Genomic DNA, 16,022 nt, shown 5'->3' on the forward strand with positions numbered 1-16,022 from the left:
CTTTATTGACCAAACTTGTAACCTCATAAAAAATCAAGTTAGTTTGAAAGGCTCTATTTTCCATAAACCCATATTGATTGGCATTCATTATATTACCCTCCTTTCATTTTTGATTAATTAAGTCCCATATCAGCCGCTCTGATATTTTGCCCAGGATTGATGTTAGACTGACAGGCCTATAATTACCGAACTCATCCCAGCTACACTTAAAATATTGGTACAACATTAGCTTTCCTCCAGTCTTCTGGAACTTCTCCACTGTTCCAACACTTATTGAAAATCAATATTAACAATGTTCTTCATTAACATTAACAATCTGTGCTTCTCAGCCAGCAGTTTTAAAACTCTTGGATACAAGTTATCTGGACCTGCTGATTTATAAATGTCTAATTTTAGTAGCTGCTCTTTAACATCCTTCTGAGATACTAGTGGAATGGAAAGAGCATTTTCATATGATACGACTACATCATATTTTCCCCCAGAATAGGGGGAATACAGAACAAATATTTATTGAACACTTCTTCCTTTTCTTCATTATTATTATTGATAATTCTACCATTTTCATCTTGTAATGGACCGGTACTATTGTTAGGATTCTTTGTTCATAATGTACATTTAAAAAATTCCTTATTGTCATTAACTCTGCTGGTGATAGATTTTTCTTTGTGTCCCTTTGCTTCTCTTACCAATTTTATAGAATTCCTAGCTTCAGTTTTATATTAATTACTATTGACTTCCCCTTTCTTCCATTTGTTATATATTACTATTTATAGCTGCCTTCACTTGTCTAAACCAGGTCAATTTTTTAACCGGCACAGCTTTCTTTCTCAATTGTAGGATAGTGGCTTTCTGGGCATCTAGTAAAGTATTCTGAAACAATTCCCAGTCATTCACATTTTTCTGATTCAATTCTTCTATCCAGCTGATTTGGCTCATAATTGTTTTCAGTTTTGTGAAATTGGTAATTTTAAAGTACCAAGTACATACATTACTGCTTTGGACTTTATTCTGTTTGCACATTGTAAATGTGATCAAGTCATGATTACTTGTACTTAATCTACCATTGATTTTTCATTCTGTGATCAGTTCCTCTTTATTTCTCAAGATGAGATCTAAATTAGAATTTCCCTATGTGGGATGCAAAGCTTTTTCAGTTAGGAAATTGTTGTCTATAGTAAGAAATTCTGAGGATGTTTTAGGAGTGGGAGTATGAGACTTCCAGCACTGTTACTCAAATCCCTTATGATCACATAGCTTGTTTTCCTAAACATTATAGATAGGGGATTAGAGCCCCTTAAGCACCTAGTGTGATTTGGTGGTCTGTAACAGACACTAACTAATACCCCATCTTGTGCTTTCTGTTAGGGCATTGATATGTAAGCATTCAAGATCATTTTCTTTTGAGCTGTCAGCAACTCAGAAAGAGGTAATGCCATTTTTGACATTTTGCCCAGTTCATCCCTCATAACTAGGTTATAACCATTGATTTTAATAGTCCAACCATATGAATCATCCCACCAGGTTTCAGTAAAACCAACTGGATCAAATATGTGCTCATAAAGCAATGCCAACTCCTCTTGATTGTTAACTAGGTTCCCTGGCATTGGTGTAGAGGCAATTAAAGAATTTCTTCTTTTCTTGTCCTTGATTAATTTTGTTCTCTTACTATCTTGGTTTTTTGCTAAATGAGTGCTCATGTTTACTCTCTTTTTACTCTTCCCTTTTATTGTTATCCCTCCTGAATATACTAGCCAGCCTTCCTCTGAGGAGGTTGGTTCTCCTTCAGTGAGATGGATGCCATCCAAACAGTACAGCTCCCTCTCCTCATAGAAGATGGACCTATGTTGTACAAAACCCAAACCTTCCACGTTTTGCCACTTACCTAGCCTGCAGTTCACTTTCAGAAACTTCTGTGTTCCTTTGCTTGTGGAACAAGAAGGATCTCCGAGATGATTGCTTGGATATTCTCCTTTAGCATGCTTCTGAGTTCCCTGAAGTTCTCTCTTATCTGTGAGATATCCCATGACACAGCATCATTATTACCACTGAACTCTCCCCATTGGATCCTTGTCCATTGACTTCAGAAGCCTATCCAGTCAAGACTGACATCTCATGTCTTGGCTCCAGGAAGACAGAATACTGTCCCGTTGTCTGCCTGTCTTTGCAGAATGTGTTTTTGATTCTTCTGAGTACTAAATGCCCACCAAGGATCACCCATCTCCTGGGGCAGTTGGAGATCTCTTTTTGTGCCTGCTTGATTTTCTTACAGTTTGGGATGAGCTGCCATCCACAGGAGTGACCCAAACATCTCTCCAGTCTCTCAGGCCCGTTGGATTTTGAGAGAGAGCTTCCACAGTTTCCATACTGAGGACCTGGCATTGATTGGAAATGTCTAGTTCTGTGGAATTCCTCCTGGCTCTCTTCTCTCTGGTGGCCACAGCCTGCCGATCCTTGTCTGTTTCCAGTCATGTAGAATGCTGCCGTTACTTCTTGCCTCTGGTGGTTATACATTGCCAAGCCTCTTCTCTGACTTACTCTCTCTCTCTCTCTCTCTCTCTCTCTGACTCTTTGGTGGCCGTCCTTGAACCTGGGGTACTGGTGTTTCTCAAACCTGGCTGTCTAGGAACTCCTCAGCTTCTCTCATTCTCCATAGCGCTTCCACTTGACCTTCCAATCCAAGAATCTTTTCTTCCAGTGCAGCCACCAAATTGCACTTCATGCACAGGAAGTCCCTTCTGGCTTCAGGCATGAAAGAAAACATGGGACATCTGTTGCAGGCTTATTGCTGGTCACCTTGAAATTGCACATAAAGCTGAACCTGGAAGGAAAGCATCTCACATTTGCTCTCCAAATTACCTACTTTACACTGGACAATACAAATGGCAAATAAAATATTTGTACATCAAACAGATCCCTTTTTTATATATGGTACAATATATAGAGCCTTTGTTAAATATTTTTTCAGCGGCATAGATCCCTCTAGCAATCAAATGTGGACTTGCTTGAAGCCAATGGGAATTTTGGCACTGACTTTAATGGGAGCAGGATTGAGCTCTCTCTATTGCATTATCTAGGAACAATCAGGTAGAATTAAGCATGATACAGTAAATCATGTTTCCTGACTTTTTTTCCCATCTACCGTCTCAAGTCAATAAAAAAAAAAGTCTATTGATCAGCTCATTACAGATGAACACTGTGCATGGAAAAAATCCAGATACTTTCTCCTGTAAAATATTTGGTCTGTTGAAAGGGGCTTTGCTGAAGTTCAAGAAACTTTTTTGAATGCTTGCTATAAATCTAATAATCAGCCTGTAGGTTTTAGATTAAGGCTGTTACTGTGGTATCTGAGCATTTTACACAGTGAAAATCTTTTATATTACTTATAAAATAAATAAAAAATAAATTTGTAAGATGCTTTGTGTTAGATACTATCAGAACATGGGAAGAGAAATTTCCATCTGTTCCTTCTCCCCCTGGCCCCCATAGGTTTTAAGTATAGGGTTGGAAGTGCTCATTAGAATGTTTTATGTAGACTCCAGAAAAGAACTTTATCCATCAGATCTGTTACCCTGGACTGTGTTTGTCCTCCATTAGGGCAAGGGTCAAGACTCCGGTTTCCTTTATATGTGCTGCTGTAGATTGTTTGCTGGCAGGGGGATATATTTTTCTAATATCTGTATGTGGATCATTTGAGGCAAGTTGCCATAGGTGTTTTTGTTAATGGTTTTCAGCTTTAGTCTAACAATGTGGGATTACAGTAGTGGTTCTCAACCTAATTACCATTGTGGGCCACATATGCAGCTCTCTGTGTGTTATGCTGGCCACATCTACAGAATATATATACTATCTGTATGGACCTGAAGATGTCACATGGGCTGCAGGTGTGTGCTGATTGGGCTGCAAGCTGCCCGTGGGTCACAGGTTGAGAACCACTGAATTAGAGTTTGCTCCTGTTAGGCTGATTTTTATCATTCTTTTTAATAATTGACTCTTTATATAGCTGGTTTTAGAAACTTTGATCTAGTTACCCAAAAATAATATTTTTCCAGAATGGCTGTTGAATGAAGGCAATATAGAATATAAATAATTCTAGGGGTGAAGATTGGGTATATCAGAATTCCATACTTTTATTTAAATACATACAAGCTAGTCTGTTTTTTAATTTGCTTTTATTTTTCTTTAAATATAAATAGATGTTAAATACTCTCTCACATTTTCAAAGCATAAATTAGTCTGTCTTTTCATTCTACATACAACATACAACCATCTCAAGTGAATTTTTTTTCCTGAATATTAAATGAAATCAGCTTGTATTGTAAATAGTGATAATAAATACTGGTAGTGGTAGTAAATAAACTAGACTCTGTTTAAATTATCTCTAAATCCTGGAAAAATAAATAGGTAATTTTTTTAAAAAAATAAATATTTTAAAAAACAATAAATACATTTGTAAAAGGAAATCTTAATAAAATATAAACTATTCTGATTACTTCTGGTTCTTAAAATAGAACAACACTGTCATCTGCCACATGACAGATTTTGTGATTAAGGAATGTGCCTGAATTAAAACATTCAAACACTGAGATTCCTGGTGTTTTTCAGATATCGAACAGCCCTCACAGTTTTCTCCATGAATGAAGTAAAGTCCCGGAGGATGAGATGGATGCTGATTTTCTCTATCCATTTTTTATTTGACTTCAGTTTTTCAAAAAGTGTGCTCTGGGTAGCTGGGTCTGGCACGATCACTGCATCAGGATTTTTCACCTATGACAAAGAAAATGAAAATACGTTGGTTACAATACTATAAAATGCTCTTGATGGAAGGGATCTGCCTTTATGCATGTGAAAAATGCAAAAGAGGCTTACAAGAAAGCATTATTTACCCCCACTGTAATCTATGGTACTTGAGTTTCATTTGTAGCTGGTACTACTTGTGCTAGGGAATCTTTTTTGGAATCTGACTATATGGCGTTATCTACACCAAAAAATAAAATGATGTTTGAACGTAATTGTAGACAGTTGAGTTAGACATGTGATGCTGAATGGTCCAGGACAATCAATATATCCACCAACTGTGTGGTTAGCTGACAAGATTTGTCCTGATCTGTACTGACCACTAAGCCTCATGTCATCTAACTTTGCTGTTCACAGTCATGTTCAAACACAGTCAAATTCTGTAGTAGAGATAGGGTAAAATTTTCAAAAGGGGCATGTCTACACTCGGGATTTTACAGTGGAGCAGCAGCAAGCTGTCTGTGTAGCTGTACTAAGCCAATGGGAGAGAGTTCTCCGTCCTGTCAGCTTAACTACTCCAGCCCCAGTGAGTGGCAGTAGCTATGTCAGCTGGAGGAGCAATCCCACTGACAAAGTGCTGTCCTCACCGGCACTTATGTCGGTGTAACTTATGTCACTCGGGGATGGTTTATTCACATGTCAGAGGGACATTAATTATGCCAGCATAAGCTGTAGTGTAGACATAGCGTGAGCCCTGTTTTCAAAAGTACTTAGACACTTAACAGCCTAAGTCCTATTGACTTTCAATGAGACTGAAGCTCTTAAGTGCCTAAGACACATGAAAATGAGACTCCCCTTTTGAAAGTTTTACCTGAGTTCTAGGTGGTTAATAAAGTACAAATCCTTGCAGCCTTCTCTCAGGATCCAGGCTACCATCTAAGAAATGCTGAAAGCAGTGTACTGTAAGCTGGAACATCTCTTTTTAAATTTTACTTGAATTATGTAAAAAATGCATGTCCTTTTCATTAAAATAACGTGAAGGGGTGGATTCTGAGCACACACCTCTGTGGGTGCATCGCTGATTCCTTGCTGCAGAGTTGTGTGTGGAGGATCTCCGCAGAACCACAAGGGAATATGGGCATGCTGGTATGGCAATGGTTCTATGGATCTACTTTACCACAAACTAACAACAGGTGAGCAATAGGTTATGTCCCAAAGTCCCCCCATACTCAGTAGCAACTAGGGCAGTTTGGCTGTATGGGTGGCCCAGGCCTCACTTCCTAACTGGGAAGGAAGACCCTATTTCTACTCCTCAGGATCTCTCATTGTTCCCACAGACACAGGTTTTACTTGTGAGCTTTTTATTAGGCATTATGTTTAGTTCCAGCCAGTTCAATCAGTTTCTCACTTTCATGAAGGCTAAAGTCTCACTGAGTTCATCCAGTTATAGAGCAACACAGACAACTGCCACAAATCAGTGTTTGCAATATATACAGGTGAAATCAATGGTCCATTATCTTTTCACAACAGGACTATTATTCTAGATTATCACTGTGTGGAAAAAGTTCAGCTCCCGTTCATCTAAAAATGATGAAAATAAATATAATACAAAATGTATTTTATATATACAAATGGCTTTTGAAGGCATTGAAAAACACCTTGTAGGAAATAATGGCCTATAGTTTCCATAATTCTTGATCCTGCAACCCTCACTCACCTAAGTAGTTCTTCTTCACACCGTAGTTCCACTGACTACAAAGAATCTATTCACATGAAGAGCTATTAGTGCAAGTAAGAATTGCAGGAATGGAGTGAATTTGAAAGAGTTCCATTTCAAAGAATTGCAAAACATACAAGCACAGCTAGTGTGTCCTTTCAAGGTATTGCAAAACATCCAGAACAGCTATTAGAGCTGAATAGCATTTAATTTTCTGAGTCCAAAAATATTCAGGCTTTTGTAAAATGTTAAGGCATTATCAAATGTGATGCAAAAAGCAAGTGTTTCTCTGTAGGTGGCACTTGTTATTCAGCCCAAGTCATTAACCTATAGGTTGTGTTTATCAGCAATTCTATAACTTAGACGTTTGATTTTAAACTGAAAATTTTTAATCATAACATACGATCCTGCATGAAAGCTTGCTTTTATGAGATTTTAAATATTTATATTGTTTATTAAAGGTATTCTCTAGTCTTTCTCTGGGTCATTTTCACAGTATTTGTTTTTTACTTCAGTGGGAGTTTTGGGTGTGAAAGACTGCATGATTGAGTCCTAATTCTACAACTACTAGGAAAAAAATACCAGAAAGCAGATTCTCTTTGTCACCAACCCAGCATCTACTTTTTTGTTTAATTTGCAAAATAATTTGGCACATTTACTTGCTAGAGCTGGTGTGCAAATTAGAGATAACAATAAGCTGTAGAAATAACAATCTAATTGTCAGAAAATATTTGTAAAATCTGTAATTTACCATTGATATCCTTTCTGATAAATATTGAGAGCATGGATTTGTGGAGCCAGTCTGCTTCCATTGTAACCAGTGGGATCACTATGTGTCTCATGTTATTTTTCAGAGCATTATATTTCTGATTCCTTTTCAAATCAAAGTCAAAACAATTATGTATGGGTAAACATAAAAATAACTCACCATCTGCTTCACAGTATTTGCCAGATGCTTTGTACCATAACATATGGATTCCACTTTTTGCTTTTCACTAATAAATGTCTCTCGTACATATTCCAGGTATGTCTGAAATGTAAAAAGTCCACTGGAGATTCCACTCAAGCATTTTTCCTAAAATGAGAGAAGGGTAAGGAAATTAATTATTGCAGAAAAAATTATTTGATGACAATATTGTTTCCATGTAGCAGTTAACTAGCTACTGTTTATACAGTGCTTCAGCGAGCTTCCGATAAGGCCCTATGTATTGGGCTATTAATGTATTATAAAAGTTATTGATTCCTTGCCTCATTGAATCCAGAGAGTAGACATCCATCTTCCTCTGTGATCTTGGGGAGGTTCAGATTGTTTTGGGCAAGCATCTCCATACTGTTGTCACACACAGTAAATTTCTCACACATCTGGGAATGGACACAAAGAGATTTTATTACACCTTTATCACATTACCATTTTCCAGGCAAAAGGCACTGTATACCTATGTCAGTAGAAAGGCCTTGTGCATTACTGAAATCTCCACACATGTTTTTTTTTATCAGCTTTTTAAAATTATTTGGCAGAATAGTCGAATATAGGGTGACCAGACAGCAAGTGTGAAAAATCGGGACGGGGGTGAGGGATAATAGGTGCCTATGTAAGAAAAAGCTCCAAAAATCGGGACTGTCCCTATAAAATCAGGACATCTGGTCACCCTAGTCAAATATGTTGTCCTAACTAATTAGAAATCACTGTTACATTTTCTCAAGTATCAGGGGGTAGCCGTGTTAGTCTGTATCCACAAAAACAACGAGGAGCCCAGTGGCACTTAAAGACTAAGATTTATCTGGGCATAATTTGGGCATTATTTGTTACATTTTCTATGCTTTTCATAATCTCCCATCAGAAACAATTTGCTCTAGTCTGTCTGATACACAGCATGAATACACTAATGCAGATTGGTATGTTTTCTAAGATGCATGTCTCAAATATTTGCTCCTTTAGAAGGTCAGGAAGCTGCATGTCCTGTAAATAAAAATGCCCTGGGAGGCTGTGGATTGTGCCTGCCTACACGCACTCCACTTTTGACAAATCTCTTCAGGGCCCCACAAGTTTTTCAGGGCTAAAAGGAATTCACTTCCATGCTATCTTAGGCCTTGCCCATAGGAAATCAGCATAAGCCACTCTGCAGCCCAATCAGACAGAGAGGTGGCCAATTCCATTGTCAAGCTCAAGACAAATGACAACATGAGCCCAGATAAACCAGCTGGAGGCAAGGGAGGCATAAAACACCAGATAGTCCCGTTTGCTGTTAAAACCTGCCAAGTGCAGCAAAGAACCGACCAACTCAAGTTGGGAACCCAGACCCAGCTGCCTCCGTGTATTACCCACCTCGTCCTTCAGCTTGGCCGCTTTGCTGTGCAGCAGCCACGCCAGGGACTCGCAATCGGGCAGCAAGGGGCTTCTGGCAAGCGAGTCCGGGGGATCAACAAGTTCCTCTTCCCCAGAGGAATCCGGGAGGGGAACAGCTCTGGTCCCGAGGAGCAATGTCAGGGCTGCCGCTGCCAAGAAAAAGCCTGAGAAGAGGAAACAGACAAGGGAGTGGAGTGAAATCCTGCCAGTTACATTGCACACACTCTGTCAAAGAGACCGCGGGAGAGACTAGCTCACCCCGCTGCTGAGCGTCTGTGTTACTTACATCCCCGAAGATAATTCATTTCCTTCTCTTTCCCCCCCTCTTTGCTCTTTCAAAATAGTTGCTGGCCAGAGGGCTGGAGAGCAGAATGAGATGCAGGAATCCCTGATTTGGGGCATATTTATATTCATTGCCACTGGTCACTGGGAAAATCCAGTATTAGAAACATTTTTTTTCTTTTGTTGTAATGAAAAGTGTTATTTGGTTTCTAATGAAAGGGAGGTATGGGGTACTATTGTGAAACACTTCAGGAAACTGAGCTCACTATAGTAGCGAATTAAGGATGGAAAAATAGTAATAGAACAGAAACCCCCCTGCAGTATGTTCTGGACTACAGTAAATGACTCAAGCAGAAGGCTTCGACCCGGATACTCCTTTCACACCATCTTGGCATTAAATCAAGGGTGCAGCTATCCCAAGAAACAAATACATTCTTGAGAGAAAACAGACATTTAATAATTATTATGTCATGTGCAGCAGAAGCAGTCATCAGGAGAGCACTTATGAGGGAGAGGAAACATAATTTAATTCCCTAAATAATTGGGAGACCATTCAGAAAAAATTACAACTCATAAAAATATACAAATCAAAAAAAGACTGTAATTCTCAAAAGGGTGAATTGGATGGTAGATGATGGATAGCAGTGAGTATCAGTTACTGTTAATTATTTTCACAAAATCCAGTAGTGTGGTAGGCACATCAAAGTACAGTTAGGCCTTGTATAAATGAAAAAATTGTGCTAGTTTAACTAAATGGCTTGATAAATTGATTTAAGTTGGTTCAGCCTAGTGTGTGGATACTCTTATTTGGGTTAAAGAGTGCCTTATAATAAACTGATTTTAGCTAAATCAGTTTCTAAATAGATTTGTTGAAATGTATACGGTTTTTTCATGTGGACAAGACCATAAAAACATGTTTCCTTCACTAAAGACTTGCAGTCTAATTCTAGTCATGATATGACAAGATAGAGAATAGGGGAGAAGAGTATGTGGTAAGGAAGGAGCAAGGTGACAGCAGTAAGATTACATGGTTAATGAGTTTGGATGTCTGCACAGCTTGTGCAGATTATCAATTTATTATTAGTAAAATATAGGGCTGTCGATTAATCACAGTTAATTCATGCGATTAACTCAAAATAATTAATTGAGATTAAAAAAATTAATCTCAGTTAATCACACTTTTAATCGCACTGTTAAACAATAGAATACCAATTTAAATTTATTAAATATCTTTGGATGTTTTTCTACATTTTTAAATATATTGATTTCGATTACAACATAGAATACAAAGTGTACAGTGCTCACTTTATATTATTTTTGATAAACAAACGAAATAATATTTTTCAATTTATCTCATACAAGTACTGTAGTGCAATCTTTTTATTATGAAAGTGTAACTTACAAATGTAGATTTTTTTTACATAACTGCTCTCAAAAACAAAACAATGTAAATCTTTAGAGCCTACAAATCCACTGAGTCCTACTTCTTGTTCAGCCAATCGCTCAGAAAAACAAGTTTGTTTACATTTACAGGAGATAATGCTGCCCGTTTATTATTTACAATATCACCTGAAAGTGAGACCAGACATTTGCATGGCACTTTTGTAGCCGGTATTGCAATGTATTTATGTGCCAGATATGCTAAACATTCGTATGCCCCTTCATGCTTTGGCCACCATTCCAGAGGACATGCTTCCATGCTGATGATGCTCGTTAAAAAAAAATGTGTTAATTAAATTTGTAACTGAACTCCTTGGGGGAGAATTGCATGTCTCCTGCTGTTTTACCTGCATTCTGCCATATATTTCATGTTATAGCAGTCTCAGATAATGACCCTGCACACAGGGCCGGCTCCAGGGGTTTTGCCGCCCCAAGCAGCCAAAACAACAACAACAACAAAAAGCTGCGATCGTGATCTGCTGCAATTCAGCAGGAGGACCTTCTCTCTGACTGGGAGTGAGGGACCCTCCGCCGAATTTCCGCCGAATAGCTGGAAGTGGCCAGCTCCGGAGTGGCCGCCCCAAGCACCTGCTTGCTAAGCTGGTGCCTGGAGCTGGTCCTGCCTGCACATGTTTTTTGTTTTAAGAACACTTTCAATGCATATTTGACAAAACACAAAGAAGGTACCACTGTGAGATTTCCAGGGGTGAAAGTAACTGAGGACACTTACCGGTGGGGGAGTGGCTCTGGCCCCTGGAAAGAGTGGGGCCTCGGGCAGATGGGGCAGGTCTGAGGGGTCAGCATCCCCCAGACAGCCCTTGGCCCATGCTGCCCAGGGCTCCCGTGTTGATTTAAAGCCCAAGGCCCTTTTAAATCGCTGGCCCCAGGGCAGCTGCTCCCTTCCCCCCTTCCCCCGCGGCAGAACTTTAATGTGGGCTGGGTATGGGCTGGTGTGGGTTCTTACCGGTCTGTACTGGCTCACTTTCACCCCTGGAGATTTCTAAAGATAGCTATAGCACTCGACCCAAGGTTTAAGAATCTGAAGTGCCTTCCAAAATCTGAGAGGGATGAGGTGTGGAGCATGCTTTCAGAAGAGTTAAAAGAGCAACACTCCAATGCGGAAACTTCAGAACCTGAACCACCAAAAAAGAAAATCAACCTTCTGCTGGTGGCATCTGACTCAGATGATGAAAGTGAACATGCGTCAGTGTGCACTGCTTTGGATCATTAATGAGCAGAACCTGTCATCAGTATGGACGCTTGTCCTCTGGAATGGTGGTTGAAGACATATGAATCTTTAGCACATCTGGCACGTAAATATCTTGTAACGTTGGCTACAACAATGCCATACAAACGTCTGTTCTCACTTCAGGTGACATTGTAAAGAAGAGGGCAGCATTATCTCCTGTAACTGTAAACAAACTTGTTTGTCTTAGCAATTTGAACAAGAAGGAGGACTGAATGGACTGAATGGATTTGTAGGTTCTAAAGTTTTACATTGTTTTATTTTTGAGTGCAGTTATTTTTTGTACATAATTCTACATTTGTAAGTTCAACTTTCATTATAAAGATATTGCACTGCAGTACTCGTATAAGGTGAATTGAAAAATACTATTTCTTTTGTTTTGTACAGTGCAAATATTTGTAATAAAAATAATATAAAGTGAGCACTGTACACTTTGTATTCTGTGTTGTAATTGAAATCAATATATTTGAAAATGTAGACAATATCTAAAAATATTTAAATGAATGGTATTCTATTATTGTTTAACAGTGCGATTCATCATGAGATTAATCATGATTGATTTTTTTAATTGCTTGACAGCCCTAATAAAATATTAATTTATTTTCTATATGTATCATGGGAGAAATAAGTGTTAAGGAGGGACAATACTTCCCTTTTCTTCCAAACACATTCAGCTGTTCCTACAAAAAGTGCTACAATATTTAACGTGTCATACTGGCAATTTATCGGAAAGTGCATTGTAGTAATTGTACGTAATTTGCTGCACTGTGGAAATGTGGTCAACAACCCCCTTGTGACAAAGTGCAGAGACCACCAAACCCATTTTTACTTGACCATAAATCTGATCGGAGCCATTTGAACGCTGTAGATGAGAAGCCAGAGCAATGACTTTTTGTAGCACAAAGCCCTCCGCTACCCCCTTTATGCATATCAGAGCATTAATTTCATATGATCAATGCATATATTTAAATGTAACACTGACATTAGATAATCTAATCTAATGTATCAAAACATTAGAACCAGATCAGACCAATGGCCATCTAGTTTGGTATTCTCCCTCTGAGACTGGCCAAGTCAGAGGAAGGCATAAAACACACACAGCCACAGGTGTGGACAGTTATGCCTAAGAGGAAAGTTTCTTACTAATCACAGACAGTAAGTGGTTGACCTGAAGCCTGGAAGTTGAGATCCCTTATATATATATTGTGTCCTACCTAGTGAAATTGCAGGTATTCTTATTATTCATATAAAAATCTTATTTTTTTTAGAATTATTTTAAGCATTTTTCTTCATTACTATCTTACAGCAAGGAGTTTCACAGATTAATTTTGTATAACATGATCATTGTTTGCAGTGTTGTTGTAACCATGTCAGTCCCAGGTTATTGAAGAGAGACAAGATGGGTGAGGTAGTATCAGTTATTGTACCAACTTCTCTTGGTGAGCGAGACAAGTTTTAGGTCTGGGAAACTTAGGGTTTGTCTTCACGTACCATGCTACAGAAGTACAGCTTGCCACTGCAGTGCTTTAGTGAAGAGGCTACTATGGTGATGGGAGAACTTCTCATGTCAGCATAGATAATACACCTCCCCAGGAGGCGGGAGAGCTTCTCCCATCAACGTAGCGCTGTTTACATGGGGGATTAAGTTGCTATAACTACGTCGCTCAGGGGTGTGGATTTTTCATTCTCCTGAGTGACATAGTTATACCGATGTAGGTCCGTAGTGTAGACATGGCCTCAGAGTGTCACGGCTAAATACAGGGTGGAAAATATTGTTTAGTGTAAATAGTTAACACATATTTCAAGGGACCAGTCCAGGTGAAATGGAGGCCATCTGTTATCTGCACAGTAGAACATAACACCTATAGCACCTACATGTTTATATGATAAAAACTCCATAAGGGTGGGATTTTCAGAAGTACTCATTGTTGGTCTTACTCAACTCTGGTGCAATCAATGGGAGTTCTACTATTAATGTAAATGCCTGCAGAGGTAGGCCAATACTAAAAGCTTTTAAAAACCATACCCTAATTTCCCCTGCCCTTTTTAATTATTGATGTTCACAAAGGTAACTCTGAATACAAATGTTTTTTTCATAAGGATGAGGGGAAGTGTGGGTTACTCCCAAGGTTGCTACCCTCAGAGAAAATGGTAATACCACTGGAAAATTCTAAAGAATGCTGAGGTGTAGGAATCAGAGCATGTCAGCTGTCAGATGCATGCGTAGAAGAAGCTCAAACAAGGGTGGGAAAGGAAAACAATGCTAATGTCAGCAAAAGAAGGGGGTCTGCTAAATGAGTAAAATAAATGGATAAATAACTGGCATTTCTGTATAGAAAAGAAATGTTCGAATAAAGATTTGAATAACTTTTGCTAGAGCTGCTATATATTCCACTCTGCTTTATTTACATTCTTGTTTTTAAAAATCTCCAGTATTCTACAGTAATGATCCAAACCACTACAGTTTGAGATGTGCTTATTGCAGTATTTGAGACTATTACTATATGATACAATAGTACTTTTAATAAAAGTAGGAATGCTACTAAGCATGTAGTTTTGTGCTTCTATAGAGAAATCTGTTCAGAGGGTGGAAGAGAACCTCCATCATTTGTAGCCCATTAAAATTGGGAATAAAGAATGAGCAAATGGCATCTACATGACTGACCGTCTCTTGAGAAGGAATTTAAGCCAATTTCATGGACATAGTTTTGGTTTATATTCTCCGATGGTTTCCCCAGCATTTATACAGGACTCCTGTGAATATTGAATTAGGGGATCCTTACACCCTCAGCAAGGTAAACTTTTTTCTATTGAAGAGCCTTTGTGCTTACAGTCCCTGAAGTTGCAGGTCCTGTTGGTGCCCAAAGCGGATTCTCTTCCTCAGTCTTCTGAGGATCCATGGAAGCTAAATATGATAACCTCAGCCAGAATCTGCCTCCATTAAAAAAAAAAACAACCAAAACCAAAAAAACCCCGAGCTTCAAGAACTGAGAGAATTTCCACTCCCACGTATTTCCAAATAAATCTCCATTGGCTCTGTTGGGTGCTGTTGAATGAGGCTGCATTAAACCAAGGTGCCTTGTGACACAGCTGAAGTAAATAGGTCCTTTACTGTCCTGTATTACCACAGTTCATAGCTAGAGGGATTTCTTCATTTGAAAATGTACACCAAAGGATTCCTTTTCATTAAGAGAAGTCATTTTGCTGCATTGCAATTTACTTGTTGGTTATTTGCCAGCTCTCAGGGGAACTGCAGAGACATTTGGGATTTTTGCATAAAAAGCGCTGGGGAGAGGACATTTTTCTGCCCTGGTGACACATTCTTATCATTTTAAAACCACAGGCCCGGTGAAAAGCAGTCAGAAATTTACTCTCTGAGCACCTCAACCAGCTCCATTTGCAAAGAGTTCAGATTCCCTTGCCTGTCTTTGTCTGGATGGTGGTGTTATGAGAGAAGGCTTTAGTTTGGGAGAGAAGTCCTTGGTCATCTTAAAGTTTGTGCGTTGGTTTTCCAGATTTGCCTGCTTATTCAAGAGGAGAATTTGTCACTCGGTCTTCTGGACAAGCTCTATGTTCCCCATGAACCAATCCTGTTTTGAAGGCTGCTGTAGATGAAAAAAGGTCATAGAGGCAACTACTCTCAAGGAATGTTGGAATACTCAGCAATTTAAACAGACGGAGCTTTGTAATGGATGTGTCTCTCAAATCAAAGTCATCACAAAATCAGAGAGTGTGTAAGGGATGACAGATACCTTTTTGTAGACTCTCAGGCTACGAAGTGCTTTCTAGTGCCAGGCTGATCAAGTGGGAATCGGTGTGTTACAGTCATTTTCACTGTTGAACCACTTGTCACGGAGGCTAGGTCCATAGTGGGAGCAAGTATTGGCAGCAGAGTTATATCTACACTAGGGCTTTGCCCAGCACAGGTCAAGGCTTACACCTCTTTGCACACCCTGTCCGATCTAGCTATGCCAGTGCCACAGGGTCGGTGCTGGCTCTGCTTCTTTTCCACCTGCACCCTGTGTTTAGGCTGGTATAATAAAGAGACTTCCACACCTTTTCCTGGATCACCCAAGGGTCTTTTACAGTGTTTGTGCAGTTCCCCGGTCTCCCAACAACTAGCGCCCCACAGACCCTCCCCAGGGTCTCCAGCCTTTGAGGCTTCCTCCTTTGGTAAGGAGACAGCGATACTACCCTCCTGTCTCCTCCTGGTCTAGCCTTCTCTCTGAGGTTTGTTCAGGGTTTTTATAGCCCTC

At 39.2% G+C, this 16,022-nt stretch overlaps 1 protein-coding gene across 1 annotated transcript; it reads right to left on the reverse strand.

Annotated features, from left to right (window-relative positions):
* Window positions 1-4,388: 4,388 nt before the first annotated feature.
* On the reverse strand, window positions 4,389-14,666 carry IL6 (interleukin 6). The gene is made up of 5 exons (XM_045004136.1): window positions 14,598-14,666; window positions 8,778-9,023; window positions 7,700-7,813; window positions 7,380-7,526; window positions 4,389-4,764 (listed from the first exon to the last, which is right to left on the reverse strand). Exons 1-5 carry the CDS (start codon window positions 14,664-14,666, stop codon window positions 4,573-4,575), a joined length of 768 nt encoding a protein of 255 aa, XP_044860071.1. The 3' UTR covers window positions 4,389-4,572.
* Window positions 14,667-16,022: the final 1,356 nt, after the last annotated feature.

This window comes from Mauremys mutica, chromosome 2 (genome assembly GCF_020497125.1).
Source record: "Mauremys mutica isolate MM-2020 ecotype Southern chromosome 2, ASM2049712v1, whole genome shotgun sequence".
Classification (NCBI taxonomy): domain Eukaryota; kingdom Metazoa; phylum Chordata; order Testudines; family Geoemydidae; genus Mauremys; species Mauremys mutica.